This window comes from Schistocerca cancellata, chromosome 1 (genome assembly GCF_023864275.1).
Source record: "Schistocerca cancellata isolate TAMUIC-IGC-003103 chromosome 1, iqSchCanc2.1, whole genome shotgun sequence".
NCBI classification, from domain to species: Eukaryota; Metazoa; Arthropoda; class Insecta; order Orthoptera; family Acrididae; genus Schistocerca; species Schistocerca cancellata.
The window spans coordinates 65,773,213-65,797,112 of record NC_064626.1 but is presented as its reverse complement, the minus strand read 5'-3'; the positions used below and the strand labels follow the sequence as shown (position 1 = coordinate 65,797,112).

Genomic DNA, 23,900 nt, shown 5'->3' with positions numbered 1-23,900 from the left:
GCGCGCATATGCGCATGTGTGCGTGCGCGCGCATATGCGCATGTGTGCGTGCGCGTGTGGATGTGGATGTGCGTGTGAAAGTGCGTGTGCGTGGGGTGGGGGTGGGGGCCTTGGGGTACTCAACATCATGGTTATCAGTCCCCTTACACATACTACAAAAAAACAAATCTGGAAAAAATGACTAGAATCACTCATTGTAGATGCCTCGAGACAATGGACAAAGGATGAAATATTCTACACATGGGATTAAAACATAAGAAGAGCTAAAAGAAAGACACAGGGAAATGTTACTGGCTGACCACTTAACAAGAAACGTGGTGAGCCAATCACCCTGTCGATAAATTACGAACATGTCCTTAAAATCTGCACAAATAAGTTGGAGAGATCACAATACCTTATAACTCTAACTACATTCATTTCAAAAGAGAACAGATCTGCTGGCAAATTTGCTGTTGCTCTCTGGTCCGAAAATAAAACACTCTAGTAAAATGTGGTGTACAATGATCTGTACACCACAAGCACGACATATTGGAGGGTCATTGCAATGGAGCATTACAGGGCTGTCGCCTGCACAAAGATAAGTAAGGAGGACCACGTCACATCGATGAGGCTGGAAGGAAGTACGCCATGGCCGCATTGTGGACTTAACAGGGCGGGGCTTAGTGTCTATCACTTCCAACCACTCGTCATCCCATCAGCGCATGACTTTGTACCTCAAGAGCAAGGTGATAGCATGTAGAGAGATGGTACATTGAACTAGCTGAGGATCACTACATGCCCCCTTGGCTGATAGATCTGCCCTTTCGTTCCATGCAGTACCCATGTGCCCTGACACCCAGAGGTGGACCAACACATACTTGACTTGCACACTTTTTGTGAAGCTCTTTCTCCTGAATAAATCATCCATTTTTTCTGAAATTATAATCATTTGTTTGTCCATACATGTACATCACATCTACTCATTTCCATTCCATTTGGATAATTCCTTCATTGCATATTCTTTGTTTTGTCTTAAGAGTATATTAAGAAAGTTTTTGTAAATTTAACTAACCTCTTGTCTATCCTTCCATTTTTGAATCATGATGCATTGCTAATAGGAAGCAATTGTATTTCCTTTACTCAGTTTTCAGATACAACTTCTTTATTAATATTCCTCCTATTTAACCTTAGGGTCAACTTATTAAGATTTCAGCTAACAATAAGCTATTAAAATAACTGACCAATAGGTGTGATGACCGACATGCAACTTCTCTACCAACAAATGTAAAACTACCTTTTCAATACGAGATTTTTCCATCCCTTGTACACAGGTCATTAAGTTATATAACCATCCAGATTGTTAAGCATATACATTTTGATGCCATACTTATTCTTTTTGTTTTGTGTACACTGTCTACAGGACAATCTCCCCTTCCAAGGACTAACTGATTTACATATAAATAGGTCTCTTACTGGGTAGTGCATTTGGCACATTCTGTTGTTAAAATAATTTAATACAGGGTGTATATTAAGTCCGGGAACACTTTCAATTATCTATTGCACAACAACTAAACATTGTACAGATGTCATACACATTGCATTTTGAAGAGAAACTCTGAAAGTTTTTTTCCCCCACCCTAACATTCGATATCCGAACCCGGCAGTTGTCAATATTGTAATCGAGTTCTTGCCATACCCATCCCAGCACGGCATCATCGACTGTGGCAGTCACTTCCTGTAATCCCTCCCGAAGCTCTGCTACAGCTACATCATATGGTAGAGGCGGTACGTACACCAGATATTTAATGTGTTCCCACAGTAAAAAGTCACACGGAGTGAGATCTGGTGATCGGGGAGGCCATTTCATGAAACAGCTGTCCCCTTCTGCAGCATGGCCTATCCATCAATACGGCAGCTCTGTGTTCAGGTACCCATGAACTTCACGATGAAAATGGGGCGGAACCCCACCCTACTGAAAGATGAACAGAGAGTCCAACTGCATTTGAGGCATCAGCCATTTCTGCAACATGTCCAAGCAGGAATATCCAGTGACAGTGCTCTTGGCGAAGAAGAATGGCCCGTACAGTTTTTGATGTGACAAAGCACAAAAATTTACCTCTGGGGAATCACGGTCAAATTCAATGCAGTCATGTGAATGCTTTGTACCCCAGATTCAACAATAATGCCTGTTCACGTTCCCATTAGTGTGAAAAGTGGCTTCGTCGCTAAAAATTAAGCGATCAATAATGCCACCCCTCATTCAACTGTTGCAAAACGCTTGTCTTTGTCGTCATCATTGAGCTTCTACACTAGCTCCAATTTGAATGGTTTCATTGATAGCTTCTGTCGCAGGACTTTCCACACTGTCATTGGAGCCATTGCGAGTTCTGGAGATGCACAACGCAACGATTTCTTTGGACTCCTTATGAATGTCTCTCGTATGTGCTCCACATTCACTTCACTCACACTGGGATGTCCACTTCTATTTGCCGAACACAAGCAATCCGTCATAATGAATTTGTTGTGCCAGTGGTAAATGGCCTTCCTTGTTGGTGGCTTCTTGTTGTTAATGATATGTAATGAAATTACTAATACAAGTATTCCGTCTAAACCAACAAGTTTCCAGTTACAAATCCTAGACCTGTCTTTTATATTATCACTCAGAAATATACTCATAGTGATGTTTGGTTTTAAACATCAGTTGAACAGCTGTAGCACACTTGTTTTTGTCAAACTCCAGCACACAGAAAGCTCGCTCTGCACCTGAACTTGCCATGTTTTTGACTAGCACTGACTATCGGCAAATTACCAAACTATGCTGTGGCAGTATACACTGGGGGAAAAAAAAAGGAAAAAAAAAACTGTCAGGGTCTCTCTTCAAAATAACATATGCATGATACCTCTACAATGTTTGGTTCTTGTGCAATAAATAATTGAAAATGTGCCTCGACTGCACATCCTGTATACATCATATTTTGTGAGATAGATCATCTAGTTTTGGGTGTCCCGGTTGTGGATTTATATCAAAATGCATTCAGTGTGAGATGATCTGTTTTTGCTCAAGCTCTCACTATTCCCCTATTTTGAACCAGAGTATCTTCCAGTATTGGTAGCCTTGTAATTGGACAGATTTTTTGTTAATGATATGTAATGAAATTACTAATACAAGTATTCCGTATAAACCAACAAGTTTCCAGTTACAAATCCTAGACCTGTCTTTTATATTATCACTCAGATATATACTCATAGTGATGTTTGTTTTATCAATGAGACTTGCTGCTAGTGCGAGCACGTACATTTGAGTGTCTGTGTGGATGTGTGTTCTCTTACTAGGAAAAGAGCAAGAGCTCAAAAGCTATACAGTGTTAGTTGTTCTCTATTACATGTTTCTGTGTGCCACTCACCAGTTGACTATAGGTATTTTACGTACTTTTCCATCCAGGAAAATACATTACTGTGACTTCTGAAATTTTCCCGGCGTATTTCTTCTTCTAATAATTTCCGGGTATGCAGCCGGATCCCGTCGACATTCTGCCACGATATTTCGGCCCAGAGACGTCCGGCCATCATCAGGTGAGTACACAACTACTGAAGAGCCCAGGTGCAGTCGCGGTATTTATGCCGAATCTCGCGCCCGAGTTGTACGTGCTGCCCTCGGTGGTGGAAATAAAGGTTCATCTAGTCATTGAGTATCGAATGACACTGTCGATTCCGCTGTGATTGTATAATTTTAATAACAGGATTCCAATTTTTATCCAGCTGAAAGCCGTTGTCACGATTTATAAGATTATTGGCAAGACGTATTTCCACTGATTCCTTGATTACGGAATCCCAAAAACCGGAAACCGGGGATAAAATTTTTGTTACATTGTATTCCATTGAATGTCCCAAAGAAATACAGTGCCTTTAATGGAATCATTACATCTTATTGGTAACTTATTCAGTGCAGAAATGACGGCCTTGTTTGAACATATACTCTCCTCAACGTACTTTTTATTCAATGACGAATTCTTTGAACAAACAGACGGCGTCGCCATGGGGAGCCCTTTGTCGCCTGTGGTAGCTAATCTCTTTATGGAGGACTTTGAGGAGAAAGCACTTGAGTCTGCTGTTTTAAAGCCTACGGTCTTCTGGCGGTACGTAGATGATACTTTTGCTGTATGGCCTCATGGCAGACAGGAACTGGAGAAATTCCTTCATCACTTAAACTCATTACATGAGAACATCAAATTTACGATGGAGATTGAAAAAGAGGGCACTTTACCATTTCTAGACGTGCTAGTACGCCGTAAAAATGATGGGTCATTAGGACATTCTGTGTACAGGAAAGCGACTCACACAGATCTGTATCTCCAGGCGTCAAGCTGCCATCACCCAGCACAAACAGCCGGTGTTCTCAGTACCTTAATACATCGAGCGCATATAATATCGGATGATGAAAATCTCCACGCAGAATTAGAACACTTGGAGAAGGTTTTCAAAGAGAATGGCTACACTTCTCGCCAAATACGGAAGGCCATGCGCAACTATCATAACAAGAAGCAACGCACTGAGGACGCAGATGATGACTTTAAATCAACTGCGTTCCTTCCATACGCCGGGAATGTGTCGTCGAAAATAGGCCGATTACTGAAGAAAAATAAAATCAAGGTTATCTTTCGTCCACCAGCTAAGAACCGGGCCCTGGTTGGATCCGTTAAAGACGATTTACAACTGAAGAAGGCAGGCGTCTACAAAATTCCCTGTGAATGTGGCGCTGCATATATTGGCCAGACGACAAGAACTGTCCATGAACGATGTATAGAACATGAAAGATACACCCGTCTGCGGCAACCGTCAAAATCGGCAGTAGCAGAGCACTGTATTTCTTTGGGACATTCAATGGAATACAATGTAACAAAAATTTTATCCCCGGTTTCCGGTTTTTGGGATTCCGTAATCAAGGAATCAGTGGAAATACGTCTTGCCAATAATCTTATAAATCGTGACAACGGCTTTCAGCTGGATAAAAATTGGAATCCTGTTATTAAAATTATACAATCACAGCGGAATCGACAGTGTCATTCGATACTCAATGACTAGATGAACCTTTATTTCCACCACCGAGGGCAGCACGTACAACTCGGGCGCGAGATTCGGCATAAATACCGCGACTGCACCTGGGCTCTTCAGTAGTTGTGTACTCACCTGATGATGGCCGGACGTCTCTGGGCCGAAATATCGTGGCAGAATGTCGACGGGATCCGGCTGCATACCCGGAAATTATTAGAAGAAATACATTACTGTTATACAATAGAGTACATCTATAAGTAATAGGCTAGAGAAATCTATTGTTGCATTGCTACTTGGATGAATTGAGAAAACAGTTATTTTATAAATGGATGATACCGCATCTCATGTGGTTCATCATGCTAAGTCTCACCAGCTCACCAGATGTATTGCTTTCTGTCACTGTGGATTCTTTATCATATATTCATCATCACCATGGGTATCTTCCAATTCTGCACTGCCACAAGAAATATTTTAAAGCTTTGCTTCTACTCTATTATCACTAAAAATTTCTACATTCTCTAGAGTCTAGTTGTTTGATATTTCTGAATTCAAAATTAGTATCTTTTGATGTGTTCAATAACTGATCAGAAGTGAATTTTTTGATCTTCCTACTCTTCTTAGTGCTCCCGATGTCAGCTGATCAGCTGCTATTTTGAACAATGTACACCAAAGACAACTACTTACAAGAAAGCAAAATTGTAGTTACAAAAAATGTTCCTGTAGACTTCACTGTTTGTACAAACACATGTTGACAGCTAGACTGAATAATACACCTGTAGACCTAAACATAAGTGATTCCCATACTGCCCTATTCGTTGTAGAAATGCTTATAAGCATTAACAGCACTGGCTAGTTGATTATGTTGATGCTTATATGTGTCAGCTACAGCAAATTTGTTAGCTAGTGGTTCTACTTCATCAAAAAATGTGTGTTTCTCTGTACTTACAGAACAGCAAGGTTTGTCAACAGTGAGTGACTATTTTAATAAGAAATATAAAGGAAAAATGGTTGCCATCCTATAACTGCCTAACAGTGAGTTGGTGGCTGACAAGAACGGAGTGCAGTATTGTAGACATACTGGATGCAGCAATGAAGAATTTTTTTTTTTTGTCACACATTCTTTAAAGGAAAATAAATTGAATACTGTATCAATCCAATTTTGATCAGAGAGAAGGGTGGAGAAGAAAAGCTGGACAGAAAGTATTAAGAAGGGTCAGTGAAAATAGACAAATATTAGAGGAGATTTCAAAGAGAAAAAAAAAGGCACTGTCTAAGAAGACAATACTGATGGGTACTTTAGGTAGGACAGTGAAAAGACAAAGAGGGAAGAAAAAATATGTTGGTAGGTTAACTTCAAATGCAAAATGGTTATGTAATGACAGAAAAGAAAGATGGAGTGCCCAAATTGTAGGAAGATCTGCCTAACAGACAGTATAATTTTTTTCCTCATTATATTTAAATATCACACTTCATCCATTTTAATTATGCTTTGCATGCTGGTATCTTCTGTTTTCGCCAATAACCCAGCATATTTTCTGGGTTATCCATGGCATTTAAACTTCTGTTATTACATATGGTATAGCCTGTCTCTAAACTGAACAGCAAGCACCACTTGTAGTGGGAGATGACGATGCTGGATGTGGAGCACTCAGCAACATAAAAAAACTGCCATCATAAGGGGACAGCACATCAATGTACAACACTGTCCCTATACGCTGCTTTGTCAGCTGTGTCATTTCCCTGCATCCCTATGAGTCCATGTACACAGCAAGACCACCACTTCCTTGCCTCAGTGTTGGATTCACTTTAAGGTGTCATGGATGATCTGAATCAACTGGTCAACTGGATACATTTGGTGGATCACTTGTAGTACACTGTGCGAGTCAAAACAGACGAGAAACATTGTCCTGTGATGCATCTGAGTCTACTAAAATAGTTATCACGATGTCATATGAAACTGCATTATAATTTGTAAATTGTTCCAGAAGGCATACTTGGAAAACCTTATCAGGGAAAACAGCTAAAAAAAATGTGTCCATTCCCTTGTTGGGATCACCATCTATATAGACAACAATGACACTGTGGAACAAACTTAAAATCAAAGAAAACAGATTTGTAAAAATATAATTTGGAGTACATCTACATGACTATTGTGCAATTCACACTTAAGTGCCTGAAAGAGGGTTCATCAATCCACTTTCACACTATTTCTCTACCATTCCAATCACAAATAGTGTAGGGGGGAAAATGAACCCTTACATCTTTCTGTGTGAACTACAACTATTCTTACTTTATTATAACGATCATGTCTCCCTATGTAGTGGATGCCAAGAAAATATCACATGCACAGGAGAAATTTTGCAATAATATAAAACAAGCTACCCCTTTGAACTTTTTCAATGTCTTGTGTCAATCCAGTCTTGTAAGGATCCCATACTGTACAGCAGTGATCTAGCAGAGGCAGACAAGTGTAGTGTAGGCAGTCTCTTTTGTAGACCTGTTGCATCTTTACAGTGTCTTCAGTACACCTGTTGCACTTTGTAAGTGTTCTGCCAATAAAACACAGTCTTTGGTCTGCATTCGCAACAACGTATTCTATGGGATCATTCCGATTTAAGTTGTTTGCCATTGTAATTCCTAGGTATTAAGTTGAACTGACAGCCTTTATATCTGTGTAATTGAACACGTAACTGAAATTTAACGGATTTCTTTTAATACTCATGTGGATGACCTCACACAAGTAAAAGTTTTCTCGCATTGTGCCAATGTTAAAATCATCTTGGGCCTCTGGCAAGTGGCAATTTGTACTATCCCTGGCTGCATATTTGGAGGTCAGATCTATGAGACAGCTGGTAGTGATAACCCAAATGGATTGACCACATGGGGCTGATTCCTAAACAGCTGCTCCAAGTTTGCGTGCACCACTGCACTCATTATTTTAGGACTGGAGAAAGAGTAGAAGATTGCATAATCACTCACAAACAAAGAACTTTTAAAAGGGCTTCTGACAGCAGAGGAGATGCTACTCAGCAATTGCAAAAGTTCCCTGGAACAAATTGATCAGACAAAGTATCACCAACACGATAGTGGGAGCTCCTTCCCTCAAGGAAGGACTGTGTGAGTAGCAGCAGATGTCTACATGGGCCCCATTCATGAAGGTGGTGAAGGATGCTGTACCTCCAAGAGGAGCTGTACATCTTTTTAAGATCAAACAGCACACTGATTAAATGGTTGTGGTGTACGAAAGCCTCCTGCATGGCTGACTCCAATTGAATTAAGTTACCCAAAGAAAAATGGAGCACCCGAACACACACTGCAGTACCACAGGTGGCCTCAGAATTCGAGGAGCCAGATGAGTGACAGTTGACCAAGTGCTTGAAAGTCTCTTAACCAGACAGTTGGTAAGGGCTGCACTCTAATAATTGTTAGGATTGTTAGGATCCTTGCCTAGTTTCCATAAGGGAGTTACTATTGCCTCCTTCCAAGTGGCAGGGTACTGTCCATCAAAGCAGATCTGATTGAAATACAAAAAAAGTGTGCATTTGGCTCCAGGGCACAGATAATGGAGCATGGCATAACAAATCTGAACTAGTCCTAGAGCAGTGTCTCTGGCTACGGACAGAACTGATTGTAATTCCCATACAGAGACTGATGGATGGAGACTGATGGATGACTAGATCTCCTCATTACTTGAGAAGAAGTGGAGCCTTCTCATCTCCACAGTTCTACAGAGTGACGAACTCAGGAGCTTATCTGCATATTGCAGAGATGGTAAAGAAAGTGTTCAACTAAAACCTGAGTCATGACAAAGGCCTGTCCATCAAGACCCCATTTCTCAACAAGGCTGTATTTCTAGGTGTATCACTCTGCCTAATATCCTCCTTATTGATTCCCAAACTCATGTAGTGGAAGTGGACTGATTAATGGTAGTTGTGAATTACTTCCAGGAGTTCCTCTTCCATTATTTTATCACTTCTCTTACTTGTGCTCTCACAGGCCTGAAATCATGAAGATTTTCTGCAGTTGGACAGTGAATTTCTGCAAAGCTGTGTGCCTGGCTCTGATTGCCAAGTGACATTCTTTCCACTAAGGAACAGGCTGTCATCTGAGGGGATTTCTAGACTGGGGAATGGTATCACCAGCAGTTCAGTGGATCATACAGGTGATATGATCCATCTCCTGGGCACATTTCTGTGCGAAAAAAGCCCAGCTGACTTTATCATAATCAATTTGCCCATTGTTTCATCCATCCCCATGGTCTCCTGTCAATCACCAGATGAATATACACCAGGAAGTGGTCATTGGAATACAAATCTGTGGCCACTTCCCACTGGGCAGTCAGCAAGAGCTGGAGAGCAAAAACAAAGGTTAATTGGGGAAGATGACCCTGTAGTTGTAGAAAAGTGTCATCTGACCAGAATTCCTTGAATGGATGAGGCACTCAATAATTCAGTCCCACAGGGCTTGTAGCTGAACCCTGCAGCACAATGTACACATTGAAGTCATCCATGAGGAGGAATGGGTGGGGGAGTACTTGTAAGAACTCTGTCAGTGCACCAGCATCCAGTGGATAGTGAGGTAGGAGGCATAACACTCAATGATCCTAACAAGCATGAGGATTTCCACTGCAACTTCTTGTATGGCAGTGAAAAGAGGGACACAAGAGGGGAGTGGTATCTGTCATTGACAAAAACAGCCACCCCAGTACTGTCTCCAGTACTATCATCCTTCCTGCTGGGGTGGTAGCCCCTTAATACAGCTGTGTTGACTTTAAAATGAGTTTCTTATAGGCAAATGCAGAATGGTCTCTCCTGGACCAGCAGCTGCAGTCCTTCCGAATGTGAACTGTATCCATTTAAGTTCCACTGCAATACATAAATCTGAATGGGAGACAAAGGTTAGCAATGGTTGTCCTTGACTTTCTCCCTCAGCACCAGTAATTTACCTGAGAGGTCAGGGGAAACATTAGACAGTGCCTAGCTCTCTTGTTTGTCTGTTTGGAGAGCAATATCGATGACAGTAAAATCACAACTGGAAAGGGAGAGTGCTGATGGATTTGATGGTTTAACTGCTACTTTCTGTGATTTTGAATGATTTTTGTTTTGCATTTTTCCTTACTTATAAGAAGAGTTGGCTGCATATGTAAAGCTTAGTGATTCTCTGATGATGTGCAGTGATTTGTCACTGAGGTTCCAAGTCCTTCTCTGAAGCCTTTCAAATGGTTATATGTCAAGTACTTTTCCCCCCCGCAGGTACATTGACAATTGCATGTATTCATACTTGAATCTGTGATTGGGGTCTTTGTGGAAGCATCACTTTTGGTGACTGGCTTCTTAAGGGTCCATGCAAAAGTAGTAACAAATGCTAGACATTGTATGGCTTTAAAAACTTCTTTTAGCTTCACCTTTCAACTCGTGAATTTACCTTTCCTTGTTATAAACTACACATTTTCTGCTCCATGCTGGTTGATCCCCAAAGCAGGTTATGCATTTCAGAGGAAATACACAAAAAGCTGCCTTATTCATGAACTGGACTTCCACATTTTCCAAATGTAGTATACCTGTTACTTTCCATGGTGGTATGACCAAATCACTGGCACTTCAAGCACTGCATTAGGTTGAGAACAAAGGATCAAACCTTAACATGGCTATAGTTGGCAAGAATATGTTTAGGTAATTCTGGTTGAAGGTTAAAATAAATGCTGCAGTTTTTCCAATGTGTCACTGACTTTCCTCATATAATTCTACACTTTCATGACATCCATGTTTCTCCATTCTTCACATGATTCCTCAGGGTCTATCTCCATTATATCATACCATGTAACCATGCCTTCACAGAAGTTAAAGGTGTTATGCATTTCAGCCACGAAAAGGTATCCACATATGGCCTTGCATCCTGGAAGCTCAAATACGAAGCAGTTTCAATTAGAAGTATTCCATTACATAGCTGCTTAACACTTGTTAGGGACATGGCAGCACCCTATAGCCCCAAGTGAATATAGATATAAAGGTTCCCTCTGCTCTGTTGAGTTGACTGCAATGAAAGTGTTATGGTAGACCAGTGCTCTTTTACTTGCATGGACTGGCCATCCAAGCCCTCTTCTTTGGGTGGGTGTAGGTACTACCTGACAGTTCACCATTCCATCATGAGTAGATGTGAGTTGAGGTCACTTCGTAAGATTCACATGAGCCACTAGGGAAACAAATGTTGTCTCAGGCAGAGTTCTGTATGCCTGACAAAGCCTTATGCAACTTGGCGGTAACAGCTGCCCCAGAGGTTGCGTGATATAGACTGCTTTACCTCAACAGCCATTCACTCCAATAGCATTCAGCACACATTGGAGCTGCGGGTTTTCTTTATAAACGTATGCACCTTCCTCAGTCCAGGCTATAAAGACAAGGCCCTGTTCCTCAGAACATACAATATTCCACTTTCACACCTAACAATGGTCCCTCAAGTATGCCCAGAGTTTATATACTAGTCAGCATCCATCTCAAGAAACCTGGGTTTGGTATGCCCATACCCCACCATGTTAGCAAAGCTCCCTGGAGCGGGTGGGGAGAACTTCAGGCTACCCATCTCTTTTCTGAATCAGCAGGTATACCACAACACCCAAATTATAAACTCTCATTCATAACAATTTTTCATTCATCCTGCTTCTGGTAATTACTGTATTTTATGGACCATACCACACCTCAATTCTCAGCATTTTTTTAAATAACTTTTTACCACATTTATTATTAGATTGCAAAACTAGACTAAAAAAATTCTTAGTTTCTAAAACCAAACTGACCTTTAAATCCCTGGGAGGAGGGCCGGGGGAGGAGGAGGAAAAAAAAGAATCCATCATCAGAACTTACTTTTCATTCTTCTTCTTGGTCATTGTTGTCCTTTCATATATAAGATGGTCTTCACTGCCATCAAGAGTGTTACTTATGCCACAGTTCTTGAAAGATTTAACAATAATGTCTTCTGTTTAACAATAATGTCTTCTCTCACTCTAGACCACAACTGTTTCATCCACTGACATGCTTATTTGATTATAGGATGGAATGTAACAATATAATGAAAAGGAGTCTGGCTCCAGCTGTTAGAGACTGTGGTCATGTGTGTGTGTGTGTGTGTGTGTGTGTGTGTGTGTGTGTGTGTGTGTGTGTGTTGTCTATTTCTGACATAGGCCTTGTTGGCTGAAAGCTAACTTTCCAAGAGTCGTCTTGTTGTGCCTTTCTGCGACTCAGTATCTCCTCTTTGTGGTGACTGTTGGTTTTCATCCATCATCCATTTGTTCCATTCCTCTCTCACATACAATTTAAATAGTTTATTTATAGAGACATCAAGATGTTTCAAATGTGAAGTAAGACCTTCTGGAATAACAGCAAGCTTTGTATTTCCCTGTCTCAATTTCCCTTTCACAGAATTTTTCAAATGACTACTAAACTGATCAAGCACAAGAAGAGAACTCTTCTTCGATAAAGCACCTTTCCTTCTCTGCCACACTCAGTTACTTCATGGTTTCATACCAGCCTCATCCATCCAACCCTTGTAACGTATCTGAAAACAACACCTGGCAATATTTCGGAAGGTTTTAGCATTGTTTTGCACTTGAAATGATCACTGGATTAAGTTTTGTATTGTCAGCGCAATATGAAAGGACAACAGTGTAGTGGATTTTTTCATGTCCATTTGTTTTTATAGTTACCGTCTTAGCACCTTTCATGGCACAGGTTCTGTTACTCAGCATATCGCATGACAAAAGAGTTTCATCCATATTCGCTATTTTGCTTAGTTCCAAATTGGTTTTCTTTCGATGTTGAATAATAAACCTAAGGAAAGATAATATTTTCTCTTCATACTCTAGTGGCACTTTCCAAGATATTTTGGTTTTGATTCGCAGCATGGTACATCCATGATGCTTCATAAACCTGTGGTACCAACCAACTCCCCCTTAAAGTCTGTTAAGTTCCACTAGCGCTAACTTATGACCGTATATTTGAATCATTTTTGTATTAATTCCAATGCCATTTTGATGGTGTTCCTGAATCCATTTCAATATGTCATCATCTTGTTTTGGCCATTTTGCGTTCAGTCCTCTACCTGCACATTTAGTCTTCCTCATTTTTTTTTCTCCAGTTCTTCATTACTAGCACCCTAATCATGAATGGTTTTTTTTCTGTTGGTGAAAGGCTGAAATGCTCAGCTCCTTTGCAATAATGCTTCATAGGCTAGACAGTGTTCTGGGTTTGTGATTGGGGGCCAGGAGGAGATAGTGTTAGCAAGCTTGTGAATTCCGGCAACTAATGTTCATCACATCAGAGTACTGCTCTTGCCAGTTGAATCCAATGTTGCCAGATAGAGATAGGTTTCCCGTCGCATTGAATATATGGCCATTTTTAAGATTGCGGGAATTTTAAATCTAACACTGGACATTTTTATATTAACTTTGAGTATAAGGTGCACCTGAATTTTGGAGGCAACTTTTTGAAGAAAAAAGTGTGTCTTATAGTCAGTAAATTATGGTACCTCTTGTCTTGCTCTGACTAGAAAATCTGAATGTGGAGTAATTCAGCTCAAGAGTACTTCTTTATTAAGATTACCAAGAATTAAGTGCCATTTCCCTTAATTATTATTTATTAGTCTACCACATTGTGGAAAGGGTAGTCAGCTACTCACCACATAGAGGAGGTATTCAGTAAAGACATGCACAGGTGGGGAGGCTTACGTGCCTCAGCGATACAGATAGCCATGTCGCAGGTGCAACCACAATGGAGGGGTATATGTTGAGATAAACGTGTGGTTCCTGAAGAGGGGCAGCAGCCTTTTCGGTAGTTGCAGGGACAACAGTCTGGATGATTCACTGATATGGCCTTGGAACATTAACCAAAACGGCCTTGCTATGATGGTACTGTGAACGGCTGCAAGCAAGGTAAACTACAGCCGTAATTTTTCCCGAGGACATGAAGCTTTACTGTATGGATTAGATTAGATTTACTTTCATTCCAATTGATCCATAGTGAGGAGGTCCTCCAGGATGTAGAACACGTCAGAAAAACAACAATACATGACAAATATTTACAACTCAAACAAATAAGCTAATGTACCATTCCACAGGTCCCAAGTGGCATGGTCGTCATTTTTTAATGAACGCTATATGAAAGAATCATTTTACAAATACCAATGCACTGAATTTAAAACAAAAAAAGTTTTTTAATTATTTATAAGGTAATAAATGTGTAATACAACTACTAAATACTTATTTACAATGAACACATTACTGCACTGAAATTGTGCAGAAGTTATATATATTTAAAAAGAAAGATGATGAGACTTACCAAACAAAAGCGCTGGCACGTCGATAGACACACAAACAAACACAAACATACACACAAAATTCTAGCTTTCGCAACCAATGGTTGCCTCGTCAGGAAAGAGGGAAGGAGAGGGAAAGACAAAAGGATTTGGGTTTTAAGGGAGAGGGTAAGGAGTCATTCCAATCCCGGGAGCGGAAAGACTTACCTTAAGGGGAAAAAAGGACAGGTATACACTCACACACACACACACACACACACACACACACACACACACACACACACACACACACACACACACATATCCATCCGCATATACACAGACACAAGCAAATATGTCTGCTTGTGTCTGTGTATATGCGGATGGATATGTGTGTGTGTGTGTGTGTGTGTGTGTGTGTGTGCGCGAGTGTATACCTGTCCTTTTTTCCCCTTAAGGTAAGTCTTTCCGCTCCCGGGATTGGAATGACTCCTTACCCTCTCCCTTAAAACCTAAATCCTTTTGTCTTTCCCTCTCCTTCCCTCTTTCCTGACGAGGCAACCATTGGTTGCAAAAGCTAGAATTTTGTGTGTATGTTTGTGTTTGTTTGTGTGTCTATCGACGTGCCAGCGCTTTTGTTTGGTAAGTCTCATCATCTTTCTTTTTAAATATATTTTTCCCACGTGGAATATTTCCCTCTATTATATATATATATATATATATATATATATATATATATATATAAAGGAAGATGATGAGACTTACCAAACAAAAGCACTGGCAGGTCGATAGACACACAAACAAACACAAACATACACACAAAATTCTAGCTTTCGCAACCAACGGTTGCCTCGTCAGGAAAGAGGGAAGGAGAGGGAAAGACGAAAGGATTTGGGTTTTAAGGGAGAGGGTAAGGAGTCATTCCAATCCCGGGAGCGGAAAGACGTACCTTAGGGGGAAAAAAGGACAGGTATACACTCGCACACACACACATATCCATCCACACATATACAGGCACAAGCAGACATTTAATGTATATGTGTGGATGGATATGTGTGTGTGTGTGTGTGTGTGTGTGTGTGTGTGTGTGTGTGTGTGTGTGTGTGTGTGAGTGTATACCTGTCCTTTTTTCCCCGTAAGGTAAGTCTTTCCGCTCCCGGGATTGGGATGACTCCTTACCCTCTCCCTTAAAACCCAAATTCTTTTGTCTTTCCCTCTCAACGGTTGCGAAAGCTAGAATTTTGTGTGTATGTTTGTGTGTCTATCTACCTGCCAGCGCTTTTGTTTGGTAAGTCTCATCATCTTTCTTTTTAGATATATTTTTCCCACGTGGAATGTTTCCCTCTATTATATATATATATATATATATATATATATATATATATATATAATGGATATTTTCCTGACGAGGCAACCGTTGGTTGCGAAAGCTAGAATTTTGTGTGTATGTTTGTGTTTGTTTGTGTGTCTATCGACCTGCCAGCGCTTTTGTTTGGTAAGTCTCATCATCTTTCTTTTTATATATATATATATATATATATATATATATATATATATATATATATATAATAGAGGGAAACATTCCACGTGGGAAAAATCCCTTAAAACCCATATCCTTTTGTCTTTCCTTCTCCTTCCCTCTTTCCTGACGAGGCAACCGTTGGTTGCGAAAGCTAGAATTTTGTGTGTATGTTTGTGTGTCTATCGACCTGCCAGTGCTTTTGTTTGGTAAATACATATATAGTTATAATAGAAGGAAACATTCCACGTAGAAAAAATATACCTAAAAACAAAGATGATGTGTCTTACCAAATGAAAGTGCCGCCAGGTCGACAGACACACAAACGAACACAAATATACACACAAAATTCAAGCTTTCGCAACCCACGGTTGCTTCATCAGGAAAGAGGGAAGGAGAGGGAAAGATGAAAGGATGTGGGTTTTAAGGGAGAGGGTAAGGAGTCATTCCAATCCCGGGAGCGGAAAGACTTACCTTAGGGGGAAAAAAGGCGCGCGCGCGCACGCACACACACACACACACACACACACACACACACACACACACACACATCCATCCACACATATACAGAAACAAGCAGGCATGTCCTGCCGGAGATATAAGATTTGAACCATTTTGCAGCATTTCCTGTTACACTATAATATTCTAATTTACTTAAAAGGATATTGTGATTTACACAGTCAAATGCCTTTGACAGATCACAAAATATACCAATTGCCTGCAATTTTTTGTCTAATGAATTAAGCACATTTTCACTGGATAGTCTTCTCAATATCAGAACCCTTTAGAAATCCGAACTGTAGCTTTGAAAGTATGTTATTTGAGATAAGATGGTTATAAATCAGATTGTACATTACTTTTTCTAAAATTTTTGAGAATGCTGGCAAAACTGAACTTGGACGGAAATTTGATGCTATTTCTTTATCTCCCTTCTTAAACAGTTGCTTAACTTCAGCATATTTCAACTATTCAGGAAATATTCCACTGATAAATGACTGGTTACACGGATAGCTTAATATGTTACTTAACTCAGAATCACATTCTTTAATTAACTTTGTTGATATTTCATCATACCCACTAGATGTTTTTGATTTTAAAGATTTTATGAATATTATTTCTACTGGGGTAGTGAGGGTCACATTCATATTATGGAAGTTACTTGAAATGTCTGGTCTGAGGTATTTCATAGCAGCGTCTACAGAACCTGACAACCCCATCTTGTCAGTAACAGTTATAAAATGTTTGTTAAAAAGTTCTGCAACACTATACACGTCTGTCACCAATGTATCATTTACTCTTAATGCTATTTGTCCCTCTTCATGTCTGGTTCTGCTGGTCTCCTCCTTCACTATGTCCCATATAGTCTTTATTTTGTTTTCTGATATGACTATTTTTTCCTTTTAATATATTTGCTTTGATGTCCGTATTACAGTCTTTAATATTTTGCAATATTTCTTGTAATGTGTTATAGCATCAACATCGGAACTGTTTCGGATTGACAGATACAGTTTTCTTTTTGTTTTACAAGATACCCCTATTCCTTGAGTAATCCATGGCTTCTTTGTAGATTTTGCTCTAACCTTGGTAAGCTTTGGGGGAAAACAGTGTTCGAATAAGGTAAGCACTTTATTAGCAAAAGTATTATATTTTTCATTCATGCCATGAGCTCTGAAAACATCTGTCCAGTGAATGTCTCTGAGGAGTGTCCTAAAATAATCAATTTTTGGCTTATTGATTACCCTCTTGAGCTCAGATTTAACAAATTTTATATCCTGTTCAGTATTAACATTTAACAGAGGGGACTGCATGTCATGGTCTGAGAGGCCATTGACTATTGGTTTTGTAATATAATTTTGGTCATTGGAGTTTTCTATAAAGATATTATCAATGGCTGTGAGCAATTGGATACTCTAGTGGGGAACTTTACAGTGGGAATTAAGTTGAATGATAGTGTTATTAACACAAATAAGTTCTTATTGGGAGAGTCTTTAAGGAAATCTACATTGAAATCACCAGCAACCACTATTTCTTTGTTTTTAGTTGTTAAATGGGCCAGTACAGCTTCAAGGTGGTTTACGAACAGATTAAAGTTACCTGCAGGTACTCCATATACACTTAATATTATGAAGGATTTTTTGTGAAATTCTACTTCTGTTGTACATGCTTCCATATGCTGTTCTAGGCAAAATTTATGAATGTCTGTGTTCTTAAATTTATGACAGTTCCTGATGAATGTGGCAACTCTCCTTTCTCCATTTTTGATCTACAAAAGTAAGATCCTAACCTAAACCCTGTAACACTTAAAAGTTCTATACCAGTGGTCACATGATGTTCAGAGAGGCAGATTATGTCAGCTGGGTTTGAAGACTCTAATTCGTCTATAAAGATAATTAATTCATTAATTTATTTCTCAGTCCTCGAATATTTTGATGCGATAAAGATAGCTGACATTTCACACTGACTGAGTTAAAACTGGGTAGAGTTAAAATATCTGCTGACTGTTGAAAATTCTTAACCAATAGCTGTTTATGCTGATGTTATAAGCTAGAATTATGTTATTTAGTTTCTTTCTCAAACTGAAGGTTTGTCTCAGTCCTAACCTCTCTCAAAATTTGGTTTCTTTCTGTCCTCGCTACCCTAAAAAAAGGGTCTTTTCTGAACCCTATAACCACTAGTATTTTACGGTTAAATGATGATGGTGTCCTCTTGGATAAAACATTGTGGATGTAAAATAGTCCCCCATTCAGATTTCCAGGCAGGGAGTACTGTTGGAACATGTGAGGCAATACTGACCCTACGACTTATCTTAGAAGATTGATTAAGGAAAGGTAAACCTACATTTCTAGCATTTGTAGTCTTATAGAAAGCTTTTGACAATGTTGACTGGAATACTCTCTTTCAAATTCTGAAGGTGGCAGGGGTAAAATACAGGGAGCGAATGGCTATTTACAATTTGTACAGAAACCAGATGGCAGTTATAAGAGTCGAGGGGCATGAAAGAAAAGCAGTGGTTTGGAAGGGAGTGAGACAAGGTTGTAGCCTATCCCTGATGTTATTGAATCTGTATATTGAGCAAGCAGTAAAGGAACAAAAGAAAAATTTGGAGATGAAATTAAAATCCATGGAGAAGAAATAAAAATGACACCATCAGAGAGAGAGGGGAGGGGGGAGGGAGAGAGAGAGGGGGAGAGAGAAAGACAGAGAGAGGGAGGGAGGGAGGGAGGGAGGGAGGGAGGGAGAGAGAGAGAGAGAGAGAGAGAGAGAGATGAATAGAAGACAAGGCCTTCAGTTACATGTTACGAACGGAAATATTTAAGTGTTCCTTTTTCCCATGCACCATTTGAGAGTGGAATGGTAGAGAAGTAGTATGAAAATGGTTCGATGAACCCTCTGCCAGGCACTTACGTGTGAATTACAGAGTAACCATGTAGATGTAGATGTTACATTTCACTTTGTGAGGATTATAGGAACGTAACTCCACTAGCAGTTTTACAGGAAAGATGAGAGAAGGTATTTTTACATGTAATTTGTATGCTTCACTGATGTAATACAAACTTTGTTGAAAAATCTCTACAGCACTAAAGAACACATTTTTAAAAGCTGTCACATAATGATACAGCTTTAAAAATAGTCATTACTGGTTACCCACTACTTACTGTTTAATATAGTGCTAAGGAGATACATTATTATGGTCCTAAGCGAATCACTCTAGAGCTTTTATACTTTGGAGATATGAGAAAATACAGTATAAAAAATTAGTTTCCACATTAAAAACAGATCAATTTCAGTTAAAATAAAAGCTTGTTGGTGGATTTTTGTACCACGTCAAACACTAAATGTTCACTTTCTCACTAATGGCCACCACTGTCTCAATCTCCAGCTTTTTCTTCCTCAAAATGTTTGCAGAATGTGTGATACTGATAATGCAAGTGCAGCAAATATCAATGAGGAGTTTTATTTCATCTTTCTGAAGTTTAAGTGCTCCACGGTATTTTGGTTCCAGCAGGAATACCTACTGTATCAGAATTTTGGGATTTTCTGGAAACTGGAAAACCTCTGAACTGTTGATCATAGAAATGTTTCAATGATATGTGGTTAATATCACTTGCAAAATTGACACTTTGTCACCTTAAGCCACTGTAATTTATTTGCTTCACTGTAAATTTTCATTTCTCAACCATTCCTTCTGCACAGGACCGAAATCCAAGAAGTTCTTCTGGTCAATTTCAGTGACTTCATACAGCTTTTGTTTTCAAGCGGAGTGAACAACAGTATACCACCATGAAGGGTCATAGATCTTAATACTTTTTGCAGTCGGTGCATGCTAACATTAGCCTCTTCACAGTCAGTCCTTCAAGAAACTACACAAAATGTGACACAAGAAAGGAAGCAATATGACCACATTGGCAATGTTTGCAAAGAACAGTCATTGTTTTGTCTAGTGTTCCTCCACTTGCTAATACTCACAGGGGAAATGCAATAGTTTGAAATCTCGTACACAAACTGTTCCAAAAGCTGACGGGCAGACAAATGATTCAACAGTAAAACTTGATGTGACATTTCCACCTGACATCACAAGACCTTTTATTAGCTGCCAGATAACACATACTACTATTTCAGCACACAAATGCAGGAAAACTGTATTATGCAAAACAAGCAGATAGTGGTTTCTGCTGGGTTAAATCGCACTTGCAAATTTACTTCACAAAGTAAGGAGTCCGAAAAATGTAAGTGCCAATCACTGGCAGATACAGAAAAACCTCAAGGAGCGGGCACTAAAGATATCTTGAGCCACCTTTACTTTTACCATTATAAAAAAAAAGTCTCATACTGTGAAAGCGACAAGCCAATATGCACCTTGTGACGTATAATATAAGGGCAAGTTTCCAATGATGACATCATCCGGCAATTTATGTGTGTTTAACTTTTATTGTTGATTCCATTCCTTTTTAGTGCATTCAATAGGGGGCCTATATAGTAACAACGTGTTCTTAGGAATCTTCTTGAACGTCACTATTACCAGGGATATACGCATCAATAGTTTCCTACTCCTATTACAAATTATGTATGGGAAACTATTGTTATGTTATTAGTAAAAATATTATTACAAATCTTGTTACAATAATTTTACTGATAAATTACTAATGAATATTATTATTAATACTTCACAACCAACTGATCACTCTCACTCTTGACTAATCTTCACACTTGCACTTGCTGCATCTAGGACTTTTTACTTATTCATTCTTCAGGCTTAATATTCTGCTTCTCAATGTAAACTAGCTTCCTATTCGACGAATAGTCCGTATTTATAACGCTACATATTGAATGTTCTCTGGACAAGAAAACAGCAGAATATTCGTCACTTTTCTCAAACCAATGCCAGATAAAATAATGTAGAATAGATCACTAGAATGGCTGTGACTTTTCTTGTAGGTATGTGTTAGCTACCTATGTGCCACACAGAAACGTATTAAATTTGATGATGCAGACACGCATGCTACACAAGAAAGTACATCTACTCGATAAATCGATTTAGTTGAGTCGACTGACGAAAGAAACGAACGAGTAGCATGTGGGCTGACTGGCAGGAACGGCGCTGGTGGCAATGCGAGTGGCCCCGCAAGGGGAGGAAGGCAGGGGAGGGATGCACCCCACTCAGCCCCCACATGTATCCGCCACTGGTGCCACCAATACATTTTGCTGTTCCCAAAACTTATTATATACTTCTTCATGGCAAAAGAACACAGGTGTCAATACGTCTATCTGTCTCTCAAATAAATTCGCAACTTGGAGACGCACAGCATCTAATTCCTATCAGGAGAAGAGGTAGAGATATGCCATTTTGACATGACATACAATTGATTACCGTGAGAACACATGTTAAAAAAGTAAAAAATTGTGGTTTTGGAGATCCATTCCTCTGACTACCACACGACGATGTGCGAAAAGAAATGACAGAAAAAACAGAAAGAAAAAGACAATAAGTGTTAAAGAAGAAAATGTAGACTATCAAAAAGGAAGGTGAGGTGAAAATAGTAATGATCACAGGATTGTATGACTGCTGGCATATTAGGGAAGGAGGAGGATACAAATAATGACTAGTACATATCTGAGCCTCATCTGTTACACTTCGCAGCATATTATCTCATCGAGTTATCCAGAGCAACTTTTCTACTCTTATGCATTGTCTTCTACAGTATGTCAATATCTAATGCCAGGATTACAGCTCTGTATTATTTTCGCAAGTTGGTGTGCTTTGAAAATGTCTAACATTTCTATATTTGAAAACAAAATTGATTTTCTGAAATTATAGCACAACTGCAATTTCGATGGCTTCAAACCACAGGACTGAATGAACAAGCAACAGAATTCAGCAATGTCTCAAAAGATACCCCTGGTTATGATCCATATGAATTGTTTAAGTTCAGGAAATTAGTTCTTAAATTTGCAGACAATAATCATAATCTTCCTTATATAGACACTGACTGGAACACAAGCACCCAAAAATGTAAAAGATGTAGTGCTGTAATAATACCTTAAACTTTCCTTTTGTTAACAATACAATTAACAAACATTTTACCTTCAGTGGGTTTATTGGCACAGGTGCCCCTTCTGGTAGCACTTCAGCCTCCATATTAAATGAGAATGTGCTGTATTCTGGTAGTGCATCTCTCAAATAAAACAACTCCTCATCCAATCGTTTTTCAAGTCTTAAAACTTCAATTTTGTGAATAGTTGGGTTGTACATGTCGTACATTATCTCCACACCTAAAATGAAATGTAAGCATTATTTGACATTCATGAATACAGAATTCTTTCCGAACATACTGGTTTAATGTTCAGAATTAGTTAAAACAAAGTCATCAATCTGCATGTCCTATTCATTGTAACTAAACAACATTTTAGAATGGAACAATGGAAATTCCAGATTGGAATATCAACAATTATGGAAATGACACATTTACCATAAAGATGACCCCCCCCAACACACACACACACACACACACACACACACACTCTCTCTCTCTCTCTCTCTCTCTCTCTCTCTCTCTCTTCATGATGCACACATGACGACCATCTCCAGCCACTTTGGCCAGAGTGCAGAAGGCTTTGGCCAAAAACTCAATACATAACAGTCTCTCTGTTGTGCATGTCTGCAACTCAATGTGTAACCAACCTTTAAGTGACCTGTTTCTTTTCAACACAGCAGAAAGCAAGCAAAATAACTCTGAACTTCTGTTACCTTAAATTAAAATTTAATGAAAAATACACAAATTAGAACAACAGAATTCAGCATTAATGTTTAACTTGTAGCAAACATTACTTGCAAAACATTTACCATATTTATCCAATTGTAAGATGAGTTTGTTCCCAAATTTGTCATTCAATAAAAATGGGGTCATCCTATATTTGCAGATTAAACTATTGATGCTTAGGCCAACGTTTTTACACTGTTTAATGGATTAATATAGGGGTCATCTTATATTTACAGATGAAGCTTAGACTTTTGGGGTTTCGTAGAACATTATTTTGAACAATCGTGAAGGGTAGGGAAAATCGAACAATACTCGCGTTCAAATTGACTCAATATTTTCCAATATACTGAAGCACTCAATACAGTATCAACCTTGCTTGAACAATCATGAGACATTTGATTTGTGGCACTAGCGAAAAAGGTTCATGAGAAACTATGAACTAGCCACTGCAACAGTCTGATGCACTGTTTAAAAACTGACAACTTTGTGAAATGCAGAAGGAAATAACATTAAATTCTATCACCTTACTGACTTTGGTCATATCTGAACAGGTCTGCAATAAAGTTCTCATAAATGCATGGAGACCATACACTACATACATTTATGCTACTTTGTAAGCAGAGGTAACATTCAAAGGTGAAATTCTTGTCTTTCAAAAACAATTACTTGATTCTGAATCCAAGTCAGTATCTTATTTGGTTAAGGAAACTAATGATTTACCAAGTGTGTTGCAAATGAAAATTTCAGTCACTGTACATGTCTTAGAATACTGGAGAATATCATTGCCAGATTTTAATTAGTTTTAG

The 23,900-nt window shown here is 39.1% G+C and overlaps 1 protein-coding gene across 2 annotated transcripts in view; it reads right to left on the bottom strand.

The window, feature by feature from the left end:
• LOC126165143 (39S ribosomal protein L19, mitochondrial) overlaps positions 1 to 23,900 on the bottom strand; it is an 83,899-nt gene that overhangs the window by 8,956 nt on the left and 51,043 nt on the right. For both annotated transcript variants that reach the window (XM_049920296.1, XM_049920297.1), the window contains one exon: positions 22,419 to 22,606. In XM_049920296.1, the coding sequence (XP_049776253.1) occupies positions 22,419 to 22,606 (188 nt within the window). The remainder of the gene's footprint in view (positions 1 to 22,418; positions 22,607 to 23,900) is intronic.